General features: G+C 41.5%; 1 protein-coding gene across 1 annotated transcript; it reads left to right on the top strand.

The window, feature by feature from the left end:
- Positions 1 to 15899: 15899 nt before the first annotated feature.
- On the top strand, positions 15900 to 18866 carry LOC122744084 (carnitine O-acetyltransferase-like). Its single transcript, XM_043989422.1, is given in 1 exon segment — positions 15900 to 18866. A coding segment is annotated over 1 exon segment (1884 nt). The 5' UTR covers positions 15900 to 16290; the 3' UTR covers positions 18175 to 18866.
- Positions 18867 to 21513: the final 2647 nt, after the last annotated feature.

Genomic DNA, 21513 nt, shown 5'->3' on the forward strand with positions numbered 1-21513 from the left:
AATAGGCTTTTTTCTTAACTTTCTGAACTCCATGGGAATATCTCTATGCTTTAATAAATGTTTAATGCCCAAGGACTAGTGCTAAAGCTTCTAACTTAAGGCGACCACAATTTAGATTTTAAACATCACACTACCCATGAAACAAAACCCAATGTACATATTTAGAAATAAAGTTATATCTGTTAAACTTAAAATTAAAAGGGAAGGTATATTTTAGTTATAAAAATGTAAAGTAAAAAATGCATAGGAAATAAACCTTAAAGTTAGCCAGATCTGTGGCTGAAGCCTTCCATTTTAGAAGACAGAAGTTTAGCTAAAGTAAAATGACTAAGGGGCAGCTAGGTGGCACAGTGGATAAAGCACTGGCCCTGGATTCAGGAGGACCTGAGTTCAAATCCCACCTCAGGCACTCAACACTTACTAGCTATGTGACCCTGGGCAAGTCACTTAACTCCAATTGCCTCACCAAAAACAAAATTTTAAAAAAAGTAAAATGACTCAGCAGATACCAATAAACTTTAACTGTAGGCAAAATATCTAGCAGAAAATAAGCAACCTTCAAAGCATTGAACTTGGAGACCTAAGCCTATAAACTGGTAATAATGCTTGATACCAAATGGTCATGTGAACACAGGGGCATAGATGACCACAGATTTAGAGCCAGAAGGGATCCCAGTGCCATCTAATCTAACCTCTTTATTTGATAATTGAGGTGTATCAAGGTCATACAGGTTAGGAGTAGCAAATCTCAGATTTGAACTCAGGGTAATTCCTAGTTCAGCAGGGAAGTTCAACATTCTTTTCAGAGAACCTTGATCCACACTGGCTGTGTCCTGAAATACCAGTGGCAGAGGGACACAAGTCAACACAGGTCCCAGCATCAGAACAGGACAAAGAAGAATCAAGAGTCAAACCAGCTAGAACCATTGGCCAAAGACAGTTGGGAAAGCAAAAGCAAGAGCAGAGCAATAGGGGTGATCCTGTGCCCAAGAAGGCAGGGTTGGCAGAGTTTCAAGTTAACAGGAAGGTCATCATGGAGTGGAATGTCAGAGATCTAAGCTGCCGCTTAGTCCACGTCCAATGTTTATAAGTTATATAATCTTTGACCGGTTGCTTTATGGATGCCAGTTTCTCCATCTGTAAAAATGAGAAAACTATACTAGATGATCTTTAATGTCCTTTAGGAACTAAAATCTATGATCATGTGGCCTGTGACAGTGCCTGTTTCACAATAAATATTTAGTAAAGCCTTGTCAATGGATTGCTTAGTTAATTGATGTAAGTTTGGGTTCCAGCTTGTCCAAATCACTTCTTATTAAACCTCAATTTTCTCCTTTACAAAATGGTAATAGAATTAGATGCACTACTTATTTTACAATAGTAAGAAATATTCTTGGGAAATAGCATGAATGAATGTAAGCTCTGTGTTGTTTGAAATATATTGGGGGTGCCTGTCCCTGTTCTAGGCTATTGAGGAACTTAGCTGGGATTTCTAATACATTACTACTTATAAATTAAAGGCTATTGTACCAGCTTTGGCATTAAGCATTTATTAATCATATTAAATGTTAGTAAAGAGTTGACCATATTTAAGGCAAGCTGAAAATCCCAAGCACCATAGAGAGTGAGCACATGGCTCCCAAAGTTCAGAGGCCCTAAGAGCTAAATAGCAGAGAGGGACCACCTGGCTACATCCTCCAGAGTCCCAACCAAGAGAGAGAGCAAGAGATGAGAAGAAAAGAGATCAAGCCCCCTCTCCCCAAGAATTTTTATCTTCTCTCAGATAGAGGTGAGTCACTGCACATTGATCCAAGCTAATTGGCCAGTAACATTCAAGTCCCTTGATTGACATGACTTAGGGGGTCACCCAGGTGAGTTAACTTCCTTTAGTCAGGAAGGTCAATCTACATTTCTTTTGCAATTCTACTGACTCTGGGTTGGCCCTGAGAAACCTCGAGTGGGGGTGGGAGGGTCCCTGGGTCCCCCAAAAAACATTATTAATAATTTTCTCATAGCTCCTTCAGGGCAGGGGCTTAAGTTTTTATTTCAGTTTTGTATTCTCAGTGCCCATCATAGTCCTTGTCACATAGGAGATTATTTTTAATAAATGTTTGCTGACTGAATGCCAAATCAGTATAGACATGGGAACCATTATTAATATTCAAAGAATATTCATTATTCAAGAAGCATCTGAGAACATTTTTTATTCTTTATTTCTGATTTGCAAAATGTGGTAACACACACACACACACACACACACACACACACACACACACACTTTTTTGGTTTAAGAACAACCAGTCGGTGGTAATCTCCTACTATTTCTGTGCCTGAAGAAAATAGACTTACAATCTGAATGGCTCCTGAATTTGAGTCAGGAGAAAGGAGCCATTTGGAAGGTGGTATTTGAGTGTGTAAGCAATTTTTGATCTTTTTAGGCTAGCTAACTCTGTGGAGTGATATTAAAAAAAAAAAAAGCTAAGAAAGGGGGAACAGTGTTATAAAAGCACTGCTCCCAGAGGTGTTTTGTTTTCTTTTCTTTTTCTGAGAGAGAAAACAACTGAGGCTGAAGAAGGACATTTGGCAAAGAGTATCAGTGTGCAGCAGATTTTTTTTGCTTGTTTCCTTTAGTGTTATATGTATATGTATTTTTTACTTTCTTTCCCTAAAGTGTGATAACTTGTTCCCAGTGCAATGAGATTTGGTGTCTTTCCATGGGGAAAACCTGGGAAGCCTGTTCCTTGGAGATTCATGAAATTAATGGAAGTGTCATGGAGAAACCACGGGGGCATTTGTAGACATTTTGTGGCTGGTTCTGGTTGGCCAGCTGTAAAGGTATTCAAAAGGTCTTCATTGGCATCCAGCATCTCTCTTTCCTCATTCTTTTTGTCTCTTTTGTTCATCATTAGGATCCTTCACTCATAGTGTCTTGTGAGAGATAATGTTATTTGAAAGCCTTTGAGCCTTCTCCCTGTTGAGGCCATGTGTCTTGGAGAAACACACTTCAGTCTTTGGCTTCCGGGTTTGCTCTTTTCTATTCAGAGTAAAGAGAACTGTTTTTACAACTGGCATTATAATTGTCCATATTTCTATATCATAAAATTATAGATTTTGGAATGAAAATAATCTAGTCTTCTAGATTCATTTTAAAGATGGGAAAAAAGGCTAAAAGAGGTGAAATTATTTATCCAAGGTCACAATGACCTTGGGTAACCTTGAACACACCTGGCAAATTTGGGGTTCCTAGAATAAGAAGATAGATTTTTAACTGAATGGAACCTTAGAGCCCATTTAATCGAATTTAGAGGAGCAAGCAGACTGGATCACTTAGCTTCTGAGTATCAAGCCATGACCCAAACCCAGGTCCCCAGTTTACAAATCCTCTACTCTTTCTCTTCTCCCTTACCACCTCTGTGTGTGTGCCCAACTTGACTCTTGTCTGTTATCATCACCTCAAATCTGGACCTTGTCTGTCACCACTCTCTGCTTCAAGGCCTTCAGTGATGGAGAGAACACTATTTAAAATGGAAGCTTATTTCATTTTAAGGTTCCCTGATCACCCCAAGCTGCTAATGGGTCCCCACCTAAATTACCTGTTTTCATTTGGATGGGATATAGAGAGGCAGTGGATCTGTGATATCACTGAAATCGTGAATTATTTAATGAGGAAATTCCATCTATCATCAAAACAGGTTGACAACTTCCCTGAAACTTAGAAAAGTTTGTAGAACCCATGCAACCAGCATGTATCTTCCTGGCTTCAAGGCCATTCTCTAGTTTTTAGACATTGCATTTACTTCTATGCATATTTGTTGTCTCCCACAATAGAACATAACCTCCTTGAGGGCAGAGCTTCCTTTCTTTCAGTCTTCGTATCCCCAGTGTTTAATAAGTTATCTGTCATAGAGTAAATGTTTAGTAAATGTTTGTTGGTTTATTTATTCAAATTCATCAAACGCTTAGTGTACCTCAGTATTTCAAGGAATCTGTGTTGTCCTCAACATGGACTCTCCTTCCAGAGGTTCATGCTGCAACTTGTTGATGACCTTCAACCTTTCTCATTTGTGGTTGTCCATCCATTTGTTTTTAGATTGGTAATATGGGGCCAAGGAAATGAAAGTTTAATCCCTGTTCTACAGGAAATCACCTAACAAAGTTCAGTCACAAAGTTCAAATTTAGAGCCCTTTAAATAATGGAAAATACATCACTGTGAAGGCATAGTTGACTTTACAAATGGAGTTTTAAAATATTTTGTCCCCCAAACCCTTTAGCCTCTCAAACACTACTCAGTAACCTATACCATTCCCCAAGTGCATATGATTCCAAAGCTTAATTCTGTCTGACTTTCAAAGCCCTTACCAACTTTTCATTTCTCATAAGGTTTCTATAAACTCTTATCCATTTGAATAAATTCACAAACCACCCCTGTCATTAATTGACTTATTTCCACTTTTGTGCTTTTCCATATGAATAAATTAATCAATGAGTAAGGATTTATTAAGTGCTTACTACATTCCAAGAACTGTACTAAATTCTGGGAATAGAAATGAAAGTAACATGATCCCTGCCTACAAAGAGCTTATATTCTAATAGGAGAAAACAATACATTCTAGAAGGGCTATTAGCATCAGCCTTTCTATTCATAGATCAAGCTCCTGACAACCACATTGACTAACAAGTTCTGTCTTATTTTAATGATAATTTATCAATTTAAAAACTGTGGGGAGGGGGCAGCTAGGTGGCACAGTGGATAGAGCACTGGCCCTGGATTCAGGAGGACCCAAGTTCAAATCCGGCCTCAGACACTTGACACTTAACTAACTGTGTCACTTTGGGCAAGTCACTTAACCCCAACTGCCTCACCAAAAAACAAACAAACAAAAACAAAAATTGTGGGGAGAGGACAATGCTGTTCTCAAAAAATACAAAGTAGTACATAGCATCTTTGCCTTCACAGTGTTTATAGTCTAACTGAGGGAAAAGGACAATTGACAATACAGGACACATATACACACACATACACACACACACATACACTACAACACACCTAACAAAACACCTTCCAATATTTGCTTGAAGTAAAGTGAAGAAGAGCCCCAAGTTTCTGAGGACAGCCATTCCATACTGGAACAGCTTTAGTTGTCAGGATGATATTTTATTTTTCTTTCCATCAAGCCTAAATCTTTCTTTATAATCTCCATCTGCTGTTCCTGCTTGAGTTCTTTGTAACCAAGCAGAAAAAAGCTATTCCATCTTCCTAGCCACACTCACACCCAACTCCCTGTATTACAGCCCTCAAGCTCATCTTTGCCCCAACTGGCACCTTAGACTTTGCCACTGCCACTGGGTTCTCCAGTTCTCATAAGGGAAATTGTGCTTCATTTTCCTCAGAACCAGGCCACCATCACACTTTGAGTCATCATACAACAGTCCCCTTGCTATATTTTATCTTACTTTTACCCCTTATGTGTTATCTCTCTTTACCATAATTAAAGCTCCTTATAAGGAGGGCATGTCTTCCTTGCTTTACATATAAAATACTTAGCACAATACCTGAAGCATAGTAAGTACCTAATAAATATTTCCTCCATCTATATACTCATCTATTTAGTCTATCTACCTGTCCATCTATGTATTATCTGCCTGTCAGTCAGCGGTCTATCTCCTTGCCTATGTCAGTCTCCTTGCCTGCGTTTTTGTATCTATCTGTTTTTCTGTTGGTCTGTGTCTGTCAATCTCCTTGTTTGAATATGTCTATCTCCTTGCTTGCCTGCCTGTCCTTCTACCTTCTATCTATCCACCCATCCATCCATCCATCTTTCTAAATTAAAAAAAAAATTAATTTAAAATGGTTTTTAAAATTTTAAAAACCCTACAAACACATCTATCTTGCTAATTATACATCACTTCTCCTGCCTGAGAGACCTGAGCACCAATCAATGACCTAATGCTGGTAGAAGGTCCTCTATGCCCAGTGCTAATCTCTTTGTCACATACCTCTCTCCTCATTTGACCCATTGGTCCCTGAATCCATAAAAAGTATTTAAATAGGGGCAACTAGCTAGCAGAGTGAATAAAGCACTGGCCCTGGATTCAGAAGGACCTGAGTTCAAATCCAGCCTCAGACACTTGACATTTATTAGCTGTGTGACCCTGGGCAAGTCACTTAATCCTCATTGCCCAGAAAAAAAATTATATAAATGCTGACTTTACAGAGAGAAAGTTTCCAATTTGTTTTGACAGCATACAGTGAATTTCCCACCAGAAGTATTTTTTTTTCAGAGAACCTTAGGGACCAATGTTGAGAAAGTGGAAAGTTCTGGTGTGTTTTCCATCTAAGAATTTGGTTTCTCCAGACAAATGGGTGTAATGTGTAGACCAAGGAGCTCATGGATCAAATGTCCCTTCTTCTTAAGCCAACCAGAACTGGGGATTGACTCCATCCTTTTAGAACAGCTATTTGTCATTCAGGGAGAAAATCAGCCCTAAAAGATACAAGCCAAGTTCTGTCAAGAACTTGCATCACCAAAGGAGTATGTATCAAAGCAAGTTCTTGTTATGGGAGTTTTTCCACTGGCAAAAACATGAGAACCAAGAGTGACAGCGGATTTATCTTTGATTTCAAAAACAGTAACAGACAGCTTTCATTTGTCCTCATAAGTTCTGAAAGGCAGATAAATAAAATATAAACGGTCCTAAATCAGTTGGGGGGGGGAAGGAGAGGTGAAGGAGACATTGTGCCATGTGGGCCAGTAGAGAACATATTGGACAAAGTAATGAACTTAAAGAAGGGAAGATTAGAGGTTAAATCCAGCCTATTAGCTCTGTGACCCTAGGCAAGTCATTTAACCTCAGTTTCTTCATCTGAAAAATATGATGGTTGGATTTAATCTCTAAAATTTCTTCCAGGGGTAAATTAATAATCTTATAAACCTAAGACTAGGATTCAGTGAACCCAGGTTCAAAATGTCTTGTGGGCTTTTGCTACATATATCTCCAAGAGAAAGTCACTTAACTTCTCAGTCTCAGTTTTCTCATCTGTAAAAAGCTCCAAAAGCTTGATTAAAATACCATATTAATAAAGGCAAAGGAGTTTTTTTTTAATTTATAAAGCAATAGGGAACCATGGAAAATTTTTGAGCAAAGAAATAACATGGATAAAAATAATTCTAGTATAAAAGATAGTATGGGGAAGCCAGTGAAGAGGCCATTGTAATTAATTGTTCCTAGGAGGAAAATGAAGAAAACAGGGTGAAGAGACTTTCCCAGGGTCACATTGCTAGTAAGTGTCTGAGGCCAGATTTTGAACTCATAACAATTAGCCTTCCAGTCTCCAGGCCTAGTGTTCTATCCACTGTGTCACCTAGCTACCCAGTTCCAATAACTGGATAATCCCAGAGAAAGACTAGCCTCCTTCCTATTGAGCATAATCAGGATTTAATGAGTCTCACATCCAACCCTCTATAGATTCTTCCTCTCCCTCTGGGGCTTTTTGAGACTATTTCCCCTTGCAATGTATTTCATGACATTTATGAGTGGTCTTTCCTGGAAGCAAGCATCAGATTTAGACGTTACCCTGTCCTTCAAAAATATCTGCAAGATGCTAGGTAAGATCAACAGAAGGGACAAGAAGTTTTTCTATATAACTGAAAGGCCCATAAGCAAGATAAAGAAAGTATCACTTGGCTCCTAATAGCAGAGCTATAATGAAGAAAAAGCCTTTTGCCTGCAGAGTGAGCTCCAATACCTCAATGATAAACCAGTCAGCTTTCTGCATCATGGAGTTATAAAATTTTGCCACTGGTGCCAGATGGTATTAATCCTGCAGCTTCCATGGCTGAAAACACGTCACCTTACTGCCTAGACGTCACTGAATTTTCCAGAAGCACTTCTCTTCTGTGCTCTGTAGAACATCTAAATCTTTCCTGCCCCCAATAAACAAGTATGAATGGGTGAGAGATGGCTGTAAATCATTCCTGAGGGAACTCAGGTTTTCTGCTCTGCCCCAGTGAAGTCTAAGCCAGTTGTGAGACCCCAGTCTAGCGGGATTGATTTATAAGTTAACTGGTAATGCATCTATCTCTACTCATTACTCTCTCGATAAATCTCCTTGGGTGAGTTATATGCATATTAACCTTCCTCTGGCATCCTTCAGTGTCAGGAGTCCTGTTCTTCAATGGGGCAGCTGTTAACATTCCTGGGTAATGTATAACTGTGATCCTTTCAGCCTGACAAATAAATAACCCTCCAATCCTTTCCCAGTTTTCTCTCATTATTTCTAGGCCATAAATACATACATTATTTGACATCCAAAAAGCCAGGAAGGTCCTCCAGTCAAATATATTTTCTGTTATTGCATATTCTCAATGGAGAGAATTGTCATCATTTCTGCTTCTGGCTTGGCATTTAAAAAGTGAACCTTGGAAGGACTTGCTGAGCAAATGAGAACCAACCCAGATGCTTCACTTACTCACAGAAGCCTGAGGAAAATTCAGCTAAGTTTAGAAGAGCCAAGGGAGTACAGGTTGTCATATGGGACATCTCAGATTCGTAATGCAGGGAATGTGCATCAGAGTTCCTAGTCTCCCCTACCAGAAAATCCCAGATTCATAGAAACTCAGATGTGGAAGGCACCTCAGAGGTCATCTAGCACACCTTGTTCCTGACACACAGCTTTATAGCATCCCCTTGAAAACTTCCAGTGATGGAGAATTCATTACATACCAATACAGTTCATTCCATTACCAGACAAATCTAATTAGGGAAAAATTTCTCTTTTCACTCAGCTAAAATCTGCCTTCCTACAACTTCCATCTATGAATCCTAATTTATTCTATTTCCATGACTGATCCCAAGTCCCTTTTTGAAAGTCTGTAGTGATGGAGAAATCACTACCAACAGAAATTAATTCTACTTCTGGAAAACAATAATTCTTTCCCTTCATGCAGAGCCAAAGTCTGCCTCCCCCTAACTCCCACTTAGTCAATAATAATTGCTGATATGTATGTTCATGAATAGCTTTGTGTATATTGGCTTTGTTTCTTGCTCTGTACCTGCTCTGTATTCTTGGACCTAGCATGGTGCCTGTCACAGAGGAGACACTTTATAAGTGCTTAGCTAGCTTACCTCATTTGAGCCTCACAATAACCTTATGAGGTAGGTTCTATAGGTATTGGTAAAACCTTTTTGTATATGAAGACCCTGACACTCGAACATGTTCAGAGACTTGCTCAAGATCTCATAGCTAGTAAGTGTCCAAAGTGGAATTTGGATATTGATTGCCCTGACTCTGTGCCCTTACTCTCTCCAAACACTCCCCAAATACAATTGGGTTCCCATTGTGGAAATGTGCCCCAAGGGTCTTGTCTGCAAAAAGAGAGAATTACTTAGTCATCTTTCTGTCAGGGATTTTCTCCTTCTGTGACCTGAGTTTGAGAAGTATCATGATAAAAATAACAAAGGAGACGGAGAAAAAGAGAAAAGTAAATTTCATTGCCTGCCTGAACCAAGAAGCTCTTAAAATACTGACATAAGAATCTACCACATGTGACGAGTAAAACTAAATGTGTGGAAGCCTATTTCTGTCCCAAGTGTACGGAAAGCTAGCTAGGGTTTACTTAAAATTAGAAGCTTTAGCACCAGCCTTTGGGCATTAGGCATTTATTAGAGTAAAGTGGGAACATGTGGAGTTCAGAAAAATAGGGAAACCTATCTACCCTAGAGGAGAGAAAAAAGTTCAACCTGGCTTGGTTCTTCTCCCAAGTCTTCTGCTACCACCACGAGGTTCCAGCAACAAACTGAGAGACAGAGTACAGCACTTCCTGCATCCCCCAGAATAGGTGGTCCTTACACACTGCTTCAAGCTAAATGGCTGATAGCATTCAGGTCCTTTGATTGACATGATTTGAAGGCAGTCCATTAATAGAACATGCTGAGGTCAGAGTTCAGATCCTCTGGCAAGAACAAGGAACTTCCTGACATGGGGCTGACCCTCAGCCCCAGCTGAGGGCTCTCACAGCAAGGGGGACCCTGGTAAGAATTTTCTCACACTCAACAATTTATAATCAATCCACTGAACAAAGGAAAAGTGATTCCCAGAATCACCTTTTAAAACCCAGAAATCATTTGAGTGTCTTGGGATATTACCTAATTGCTTAAACTTTCAGAAGAAAGTATATCACTGTCAGAACCAACAATGTCCATAGACATTATATACCAGCCATTAGCCCATGAAATGCAAATGCAAAAATCAAGAAAGTCCCTTCCTCAAATGGAAAGTGGACTCGTTCTTAATGGAAGTCTTTAAGCAAAAGTTAGATGACCGCTTCTTGGGTACACTGTGGAATGCCTTCTGTCGGCAGAGGTGGCCTAAGTAGATAGGCTTTGATATCAACTCTGATATTCTGTAAGGGAAAGTCTACTTCAGGTCCTTTTACCTGGATTGTTGCAATAATTTCCCATCAATATTCCTGTCTCAAGATTCTTCCCATTCCATTCCATTATCTACTCAGCTGCCAAAATGGTTTTGTTAAAAATCATGTCGCTCACTGAGGATGATGATCAGGAAAGATTGATGATGATGGCAAAACATATGGTATTCACTTTGCTTGGCTGTTGTGAAGAAAATTCTTTGTCAAGGTTAAGGTACTATATAAAAGTTATCTATTACTATTGTTGCAATCACCAACCTCATGGGGTCATTGTAAGGAAATCTCTCTTTAAAGTACTATATAAATATAGTTTACTATAAAAAAAAGTTATGAGCAAGATAGTATCAGAAAGACCTGGAGGGACATGCATGAGCTGAGGCAAAGTGAAATGTATTGTGTACAAAATAACAGTAATATTGTGAGATGATCTGCTATGAATGACTCGGTTATTTTCAGTAATGCAATGATCCAAGACAACTCTGAAGGTCTTATGAAAAATGCAATCCATCTACAGAGAGAAAATTGATATTCGAAAACAGATTGAAACATAATTCTTTTTTGTTAGTTATTTTATTGGAAACAAACAAAAAATATGATGAGCAGGATGCTATCAGAAAAATCTGGAAAGACCTACATGAACTGATGCAGAGTGAAATGTATTATATGCAAAATAACAGCAATAATATAAGATGATCTGCTGTGAATAACTTGGTTATTTTTAGCAATGTGATGATCCAAGATAACTCTGAAAGACTTATGAAAATTGCAATCCATCTACCGAGAAAGAACTGCTGGTGTCTGAAAACAGATTGATACATAATTTTTTTGATAGTTCCTTAATCTGAAGTTTTGTTTTTGTCTGTTTTCTTTCACAACTTGGCTAATGTGGAGATGTTTCCATGACTATTCATATATAACTTATATTGAATTGCTTGAGTTCTTGGGGGTGGGGAGAGAGGGAGGGAGGAAGAGAAGTTGGAATGCAAAGTTTTAAAACTATAATCAAAATTTGTTTTTACATATAATTTGGAAAAATAAAATTCTAAATAAATAAATTTTTTAAAAAGTATGTCACTCCCCTACTCAAAAAATTCCAGTGGCTCTCTGTTACCCCAGAGTAAACAGTAACTCCTGTTTGGCATTTAAAGCTTTTCACAATCTGGTCCCAACATTCCTTTCCTGGTTCCATATACATTAGTATATTAGTATGCAGTAGTATGCATTAGTATATGGAACCCTTCACACATACCATAGTCTAGCCACACTGGTCTTCTTGCTTTTATGACACTCCACCTGCCAAGTTTAGGCTGAGCCTTTCCTTCTTCACTTGAGCCTTTAAAATAAGAGGTTCCTAAGAGAAGTGTTATCTGATTTGTGTCTTGATATCCAAAGCCTAAGTATCACTTGAATTAAAGTTCATTGAGAGCAGGTAGGTTCTAGCCCACTTTTGTATCTTTATCCCCTGAACAGCTTGACACATAGTAGCTGCTTCCCAAATGCTTGTTGAACGATTGCTTGTCTGAGTCAGACATTAAGTTTTTCCAGAGTGCTTTCCATGAAAGAATGTAAAGCTCTGTATTTCACAGTGGAGGAATCCCAAGACCAGACAAATTGTATAATTTGTCTAGGGTCACAGGAGGATGCAGCAAAACTAGGACAGCATAGGTCCACACCCCGCCCCTGTTTCCCAGAGATCAGATAACCAAAACCAGATTCCCAGATACCTTTCTCTACTGAACAGTTCTAACAGAGGTGAACATCAAGCATCCCATATAAGGGTTTCTTTGCCAAACCAAAGAAAAAGGACGAAGAAATTGAAGTATGCATCAGAGAGAATAGGCTCTTCAGAAAACCCTGAAGTAAATTCAAAAGGGAGCTTCCTTAGGGAGAAGAAGATGGGATGTGACAAATATCTGAGCACCATTTCTCATATGAGGCCCTCAACACCCTACAAATGCCTGCACTTTTCATGTACCTCTGACACTTCTAGTGATTTTAATCTCCTTTTGTCTTCCTAAAGTAAAAACTACAGAGGACAAGTAGAATATTGAATTTTAAATCATGGCTTGTTGGGCTCACTGTAAACAGATGAGCTAAGTATAAAATGTGTATGATGACCTCCACAGGGGAAGAGTCCAGGCAAGGAATTATTTTTTCTATGTAAGACCCAAAGGGAGCACCCCATTATTCCTCTCCATTATTCCCAGCATCCCCAATTTTCATCTAGTTATGACTTATGCCTAAAGGATGGGCAACCTCCCTATTAAAATCTAGGCAAAGGACTGACCTCCTGACAAAGAGATGATGGACTCACAGTGCAATGTGGGTTTTTTTTTTAACATATCCAGTGTGGGAATTTGCTTTTTTTGACTTTATATGTTTGTGACTGTAGTTTTGTTCTTTCTTTCTCAAAAGGTGATGGAAGGAAGTGGGAAGAGGTCAATTTTCACTGAGTGAAAAATACTTTTTTAAAAAAATGCTATTTTTCACTTTCATTTTTCTTTTAATCAAGTTTTCTTGTACAAAATGACAAATATGGTAATGTTTTACATAATCATACATGTATGACACATATCTGATTGTTTGCCACCCAAGGAAGGGGGGAAGGGAGGGAGGGGAAAAGGGACAAAAATTAGAACCCAAAACAATAAATAAAAATGTATATTACAAAAAAAAATCTTAGGAATGGACCAGCACCTGGAAAAATGAAAGATTTGTCCCTTGCCACGCCTCTTCCCCAGAAGATCCTTCTATCAACACCTGGATATACCTTACCCTGGAATATTCCTCCACCCCTTCAGTACCTTCCACTCAATTATGAGTTCCTCCTGTAACCTCCATTTTAAGGAATTGCCCAGGTTAGCCATGTTCACTTCCTCACTCTTCTCTCAGCTCTGCTCCTGATTCTCCAGACTTCTCTACTATGTCCTCATTTGGGAGAAGGAGGAAAAAAAGAGAGGATCAGGAAAGGGCTGACATAGAAAGTGGTCCTTGAATTGAGCTTTGAAGGAAGGTAGGGAGATATATACAGAATAAATATAAAGTGGAGGGGACAGAAGGGATACTGATAACTGAGGGAATCAGGAGAGGCTTCTCATAAGAGGTGGTCTTTGTGCTGAGCCTTAAAGGAAGCTAGGGATTTCAAGAGATAGAAGTAAAGAGGAAAGAGAATTTCAGACATGGAAAAAAGCACGTGAATTACACAGAAGTGAGATCAAGAATGTCAGGTATGGAATATGACAAATAGTAAGGAAGGAAACAAGCATTTATATAGCACCTACTATGTCCCACTTTACAAATATTATATTAGTTGATCCTCAAAATAACCCTGGAAGGTAGGTGCTATTATTATCCCCATCTTATACATGAGGAAAATGAGGTAGAGGTTAAGTGAATTGTGAATGGTCACACAGCTATAAATATCTGAAACTGTATTTGAACTCAGGTGTTCCTGACTCCAGGCTTCACCTTGAACACAGCCCCCAGTTGCCTCTAGGCCTTTTGGCCATATTATACTGTACCTGAAAGAGATGATGTACACTAAGTCTGGAAACATAAGCTGGAATAAAAAGGTAATTCTTTTGAATTGTGTTCTAGAGACCCAGTGGCTGGAGCTCTGGCCTGGAGTAGCATGAAGGTAGCACTTGTGTGAGTTCAGAGGAGAAATATGGAAGACATTCTCAGTTATTCTTCCCTGATTGACAAAGAAAGAAGTGGGACATTCCAGTAGTCCGAGGATGAATCATTCAAGGAATTAATATACATTTTTAAGTGTTATCTGGATTCCAGACACTGTACTTAACACTGGAGATAAAAATAAAAGTTAGATAGTTCCTGCCTCAGGGAGCTTACATTGCAAAAGTGAAGACAGCATCAACATGTATGTTCATCAGCCTGGGTATTCCCTATACTAATGTAAAGTACCAACCCTCTGTGCCTTCATTTTTGGAAGTTCCTGGCCATCCTCCTGGTTAAGAGCCTCTATAGACTTACCTCAAATGGTGTTGAGATGACAGAAACAAAGTCCATCACCAAACCACATGTAATGTCTTTCCTTATTGGCAGGACTTACCAAAGCTTGTGGTCCCCTGGTGGGATCTTTGAGAGTTCAGAGCCACTCTGCTGAGAATATATAAAAAAAAATTAGAACATGAGAAATACCAGTGAAAATTTAAAAAACACTAAGAGATTTAAAAAAAAAGGCAGATTGCCTTTGATTTTTAGACATCACACCCCTGTTTGTATACTACTTTTTTTTTTAAGTGAGGCAATTGGGGTTAAATGACTTGCAGAGGGTCACACAGCTAGTTAAGTGTTAAGTGTCTGAGGCTGGATTTGAACTCAGGTACTCCTGACTCCAGGGCCAGTGTCCTATCCACTGCACCACCTAGCTGCTCCTGTATACTTCCTTTTAGCCCAACTAGGGTGACTATGATATCTGTTCCCTGGTGTGTGCTTCTCCTGCTTTCACACCTTTGTAACAAACCATCTTCTGTGCCAGAATTGCACTCAGTTTAATTCAATTCAACAAACATTTATTAACTGTGAGACACAATAATGAGCAATGAGAATACAAAGAAATAAGTAATTTCTACACTCAAGAAATTTACATTCTACTAGGGGGATATCTGGATTGCACTCACATTAATTCAATTCAACATTTATTAAGTAGAAGGCACAATGCTAAGCAATGGGAATGCAAAGATTTTAATTAAGCAGTCTCTGCCTTCAAGGAGCTTACATTCTACTAGGAGATATAGGCTGTATATGATCAAGTAAATGCAAAATAGATACAAAATTATTTAAGGGGAAGAGAATGCAAATAATTGTGGGAATTGGGAGCGTCATGATGTGGAAGCCAGCCCCCCTGAAATTTTGCTTTGAAGTCAGAGATTCTGTGAGACAGAAAAGAACAAGAAGAGGATTCTGTGAGTAAGGGATCCCTCATGACAAGAGACAGGCTAGGGGGAGAAGGAATATCACATTTGCCAAGCCTGAATCCAAAATTCTAAAAGGAGCTTGACCATGACAAAGTTTAGCAAAATTATGTCTGACTTTTTGGTAACACTAGACCTCTCAAAAGGCTCCTTGGCTTTTTCATGGCCATTTAACACAATTTCATTGATGTCTGCAGTCCACCAAAGCCCCTATGTCTGGATCTCAGGACCTGCTCTCTAACCATGCTTTCTCCTCCATCTTATGCTTGGAGAATTAAGTATTTTAACCCAAGCTTTAATCCCTGTTGCATCCCACCTGACTCTTCTGCTACACCAGACTGTAGAGGAAGATGTGTAGATGGATTTATTAGTTGAATCTAAATCTTTAAAAAAAAAGTTTCTTTGAATTGTAGAGGTTTACAGAGTGAAGGAGTAAAGGGATTTATCATTAGAAAACTCGAATAGCCCGGGCTGCGGGCGGGCGGGCGAGCGAGGGGGGGTTGGGGGGGGAAGGAAGGGCGGGGGGGGTGGTACGCCTCCCCTGCCTGGGCCGGCGGGGTAGCGGAGGCAGCGGGTGCAGCGGCGGGAGTGGCTCTGCGACCTGCCGTCCTCTGCCCTTGCTTGGCCCGGGTGGCCGAAACTAGGAGTGCGTTCAGAGGGGGAAAGCAGCTGTGAGATCTACTGGAGGCTTGTGTACTTTGATCAGAGCGAGGTGGGTGGAGCGGGCAGTCCGCGGGCCGCCAAGATGCTGGTCTTTGCGGCTAGAACCATGCCCAGGAGGCTGGTGGCTGCTCACTCACTAGGTCCCACCCGTCCGTCCAGCCCATCCGTCCGTCCGTTGGCATGCTAGCACAGGTTAGGCTCAGAGCCTGAACCTGAGGCAGACAGACAAACAGGTTGAGCTCAGAGCCTCACTCCGGCCATGGTTGAGAGGCAGCAGCAGGGAGAGAAGATCAAGCCCTTGGGCATCCTCAAGCCAGTCTCCTTGATGAAGGTGCCGGGCAGGTTTCAGGCACATCAGAACTCTCTGCCTCGACTGCCAGTGCCACCCCTGCAGCAGACCCTGGATCACTACCTTCAGGTCCTCCAGCCCATTGTGAGCGAGGATGAATGGAAGAACACCAAGCAGCTGGTGGATGAGTTCCGGGGCTCGGGCGGTGTAGGGGAGAGACTGCAGAAGAGCCTGGAACGGAGAGCCAGGAAGACCGACAATTGGCTGTCGGAGTGGTGGCTAAAGACTGCTTACCTCCAGTACCGACAGCTTGTGGTCATCCACTCCAGCCCAGGCCTCATGCTACCCAAACAAGACTTTGTGGATTCTCAGGGTCAGCTCCGGTTTGCAGCCAAACTCATAGAAGGAGCTTTGGATTTCAAGGCCATGATTGACAATGAGACTCTGCCAGTAGAATATCTTGGAGGAAAGCTGCTGTGTATGAACCAATACTACCAGATCCTCTCTTCCTGCTGAATCCCAGACCCCAAGCAAGACTCGGTCATTAACTACAGCAAGGCAGCCAAGCCCCCGATGCATATCACCGTTGTGCACAATTTCCAGTTTTTTGAGTTGGATGTGTACCACAGTGATGGGACACCCTTCACCGCAGACCAGATCTTCATACAGCTGGAGAAGATCTGGAACTCATCCCTGCAGACCAACAAGGAACCCATTGGCATTCTCACCACCAATCACCGAAACACCTGGGCCAAGGCTTATAATAACCTCCTCAAAGACAAAACAAACAAGGCTTCAGTCCGCTCGATACAGAAGAGCATCTTCACTGTGTGCCTGGATGCGCCCACACCACGGGTCTCGGATGACATCTACAAGAGCCGTGTGGCTGGCCAGATGCTTCATGGTAGAGGCAGCAAGCAAAACAGTGGAAACCGCTGGTTTGATAAAACCCTGCAGTTCATAGTGGCAGAAGATGGATCCTGCGGCCTGGTGTATGAACACGCTGCTGCAGAGGGCCCCCCCACTGTGGCACTCCTGGACCACATTGTAGAGTTCACGAAGAAACCAGAGCTTGTGAGGTCACCCATGATTCCCCTCCCCATGCCCAAGAAGCTGCGCTTCAACATCACCCCTGAAATTAAGAATGACATTGAGAAGGCCAAGCAGAACCTCAACATCATGGTGCAGGACCTGGACCTTACGGTGCTAGTGTTCCATTACTTTGGGAAGAATTTCCCCAAGTCAGAGAAGATGAGCCCAGACGGTTTCATCCAGATGGCCCTCCAGCTGGCCTATTACAGAATCTATGGCCAAACCTGTTCCACCTATGAGAGCGCCTCACTCCGAATGTTCCATTTGGGCCGCACTGACACCATCTGTTCCAACTCTGTGGATTCCTTGAACTTTGTCAAAGGCATGGATGACTCAAACACAACAGAGCAAATGAAGGTGGAGCTGCTGAGGAAGGCAGTGATGACACACAGGTCCTACACTGACAAGGCTATCCGATGGGAAGCCATTGACCGACACTTGCTGGGCCTAAAGCTTCAGGCCATTGAGGATCTAGTGAGCATCCCTGAAATCTTCATGGACACGTCTTATGCCATTGCAATGCACTTTAACCTTTCTACTAGCCAGGTGCCTGCCAAGACCGACTGCGTCATGTGCTTTGGGCCGGTGGTCCCCGATGGTTATGGTGTCTGCTACAACCCCATGGCTGAGCACATCAACTTTGTGGTCTCTGCCTACAACAGCTGTGCCGAGACCAATGCTGCCTGTCTCGCTCACTACCTGGAGAAGGCCCTATTGGACATGCGTACCCTGCTGCAGGAACACCCACGAGCTAAGCTGTGAGCCCTCTCCGGCTCAAGAGGAGACTCTGGGGGAAAGACAGGAGTAGATGGGCAGAGTTTGTCTTGCCAGAGGTCTCAGAACTGCTGGGGCCTCGGGAGTAAAAGGACTCCCGGCAAAGCAAAGCCAAGTCACCAGCCTGGCATCAACATCTTCACCAGCTGATTCTGCCACTACCCAGGACATCACACATGATCTCTTCTGCCTTTTGACTCCTCCTGAAACCTCATTTCCATTACCCTCCTGGGATATAGGCTTACTTCTCACCCCACCCAACTCTTCCTCCTATCTCCAGACAGTGCTACATGGGCCCAGCACAAGAGGGATCCCTCTCCCCACAGCCCCAGCTCAGGGCCAGCACCCAACCTAGTCTGACCCTCGCCATGCAGCTTCCTTAGCTGCTGCAGCTGTGGGGAAGAGGTGTGAGGTATCTCAGCCACCCCATTCTCCCTGGTATACTGGGACCAGGGCTAGATTTGAATTTCAGAAGTCAAGTGCCTTCAGTAATATAATTTTCCCTGTTGTTCCCACCATAGGAGTTCCCCATTCCCCCTGGTCCCTAGCCCATGGTGGGAGAAGCCCCTGGTGTCATCTACAATAGGAATCCTTGAGCTATTAGGCCAGGTCTGGGCTGCATCTGACAGTGCCTGTGAACCTCAACTCTAAATCCTCTGTCTTGGGGAAGAGGGAGCCAAGGACACTCTGGTGAAGGATTCTTCTCCTGAAGCCTAGTGTGTCTGCACTGTTTACAAGGAATCCCCCTGCCCCATGCTGGGAGGAAGGAAATAGTCTATTTATTCATGGGGATTGGAGGCTTGAGCCCTCCTGCTCACCCCAAACCCTGATATATGGAGGATCTGATAGACTTTGTCTTGGAGAACTAGCCAGATCTGAGCCTTGTTGGAGCTCCGGGGGAAGGAGGACAGAGGGGTTGGGGAGGGGGGATCAGTTGGCCCTCCTCTCACTCCACCCCGGGTTTGCATGAATGTGATTGTTCATGTTAGGGCTCGGATACTATCTTTGATGATGTAGTGAATGCCCTGGGCCCCTTGGCTCTGTCATTATGATTCCTGAACCATTTTGAATGATTGTATAGTCATAACGTGGGAATTAATAAAGGGGAAATCTGTTGGAAAAAAAAAGAAAGAAAAAAGAAAACTCGAATACAAGTTTAGCTTTTCTGACTAACACCACATAAATTCTTTCTTCTGGTAGATTACCTTCAGTCTTGGAAGTTGTTGCTGTGAATAAGCTTGTTACAACTCAGCAGTGATTTCCCAGGGTCCGCATTTCTGTACCTGCAGTGTTGAAACTATCCTGAGCTCCTTCAGAAAGTATGGTTTCTGCTTGAGCTGTGTGAATCTCCCCAATCATAAGTCCATACATCACTCTCTCATGCACACTCATAAATCTGAATGACACCACATAAATGAACTTTTGAAATCAAGTGTTTCAGCTGCCATTGTCTTTGCCCAGAACTCTAAAAAAGGCATTTAGCTGGAAAATCTATCTTTCAACATTGGCAGTGGATTTTTTTTCTAGTAAGGTGAACTTTCTTATGTATCTTTAAAAGCTCTAGGAATCATTAAGTCAATTGCATTCAAACCCATATGTGAGCTCAAAGCTGCGTCACCTCCTCAGACTCTAGGAGATGTGCCAAAAGGTCCAGGAGATTCTCTAATGTTATCAGCTCAAGCCCCCATTTTGATACGGTCTCACCAATACTTATTGGCAATTACAGTTAGGATCTCCCTTTTATTATTGACATCCTCTAGTGAGTAGTGGCTAGTAAAATTTAGTCAATTAATATAAATTAGTTTTTACAAAGTAATATTTACCGAGATGATATAGATAGAACAGACGTACATGTCCCCATCATCTGGTGGGGGGGGGGAAGAGTGTGTGTGAAGAAAACCTTGGTCCATGGGGAGAATGTACTCAAACAATTTAGTTACTACAAGGCTTCTGCCCTACCAAGTTCACTTCCTAATGCAGCAAAGCAGATAGATGTGTTCATATCAGTCCCTCTTGGATTCCTTTGATCCACTGCTATGTTGGGTCAAGCAGGTCATTGGGTCTTTTCCTCACAAGATTTGACTCTGAAAAATCTGGTATGGATTTCACTTTTCAGACCTCAATTTCTTTCCCAAATTCTAAAAGCTCACAAGATAATAACCAAGTTTAATATTCCTTCATGAAAACAAGAAAGGAAATACACACACACACACACACACACACACACACACACACACACACACACACACACTCAAAGACAAAAAATAGAGGTCTATATTAATGGACCACAAATTATCCCCAGAATCTGAGGGCTCTCCTCACCCAGAGAAATATAGGTTGTAATCCTCATTCAAACCAGCTGTGATAAAATAATGGGTTTTGGCAGACACCCAGGGGCCCCCACCTGAAGATTGATTTGGAATTGATTGAATTGGTTGATACAGAGGCTGACTGAGAACCTACTTAAGAATTATTAAATGGAAACCACACCTGACTAGTCCTGGGTAGGTTGTTGTTCTCAGAGGTTATAGACTAAGACATCAACAGGAGACTACCCTCAACCAATCAACTTGAAGGACCTCCCCTTTTAGGAAGGGAGACAGGAAGTAGGAAGGTGAGGCTCACTAGCTGAATGGGCCTCTTTTCATCTGGGACTTGGGTGTGGTGACAGAGAACTTCACCTGAGCTGTTAGGTAAAGGAAGGTTTTCTCTCTGGCTATTCTGCATAGATCTAAGCTGGGGTTTTCCATTCTATAAGAGATCTGTTCTCACCCTCTCTCTCTTTAGTAACTTGTTTTTGTTTTTGTTTTTGCAGGGCAATGAGGGTTAAGTGACTTGCCCAGGGTCACACAGCTAGTAAGTGTCAAGTATCTGAGGCTGGATTTGAACTCAGGTACTTCTGAATTCAGGGCCAGTGCTTAATCCACTGCTCCATCTAGCTACCCCTTCACTAACTTTTAATACACTTTAATGAATACTTAAAAACCTAAACTCTTGCTGAATTTATCAGTAATCTTAGTTTCCCCAAAAAAACTGTAGGGTGGAGGTAAGGACCCACATTAGATTTTAAACATCACACAGCAAAGCAGGGGGAAAAAAGAGGTTTGTTGCCCCACTGGGAATATTTTGTCTGCCTCTTGGTTCCAATCTATCAGCTAACCAAAAAGGCCCCTCTTCAGGTAAATTGATGGGAAACAAGTATCTTCACCTTCTCTGAAGTCCATGTGTGGATTGTGTCCCCAGTCCTCCATTACACTTACTATTTCAGAGTTTATTCCAACTATGTGTAAATGAAGGCAGGTAGATCTAATGAAAATAGCATAAGCA

Source organism: Dromiciops gliroides, chromosome 2 (assembly GCF_019393635.1).
Source record: "Dromiciops gliroides isolate mDroGli1 chromosome 2, mDroGli1.pri, whole genome shotgun sequence".
Taxonomy (NCBI): Eukaryota; Metazoa; Chordata; class Mammalia; order Microbiotheria; family Microbiotheriidae; genus Dromiciops; species Dromiciops gliroides.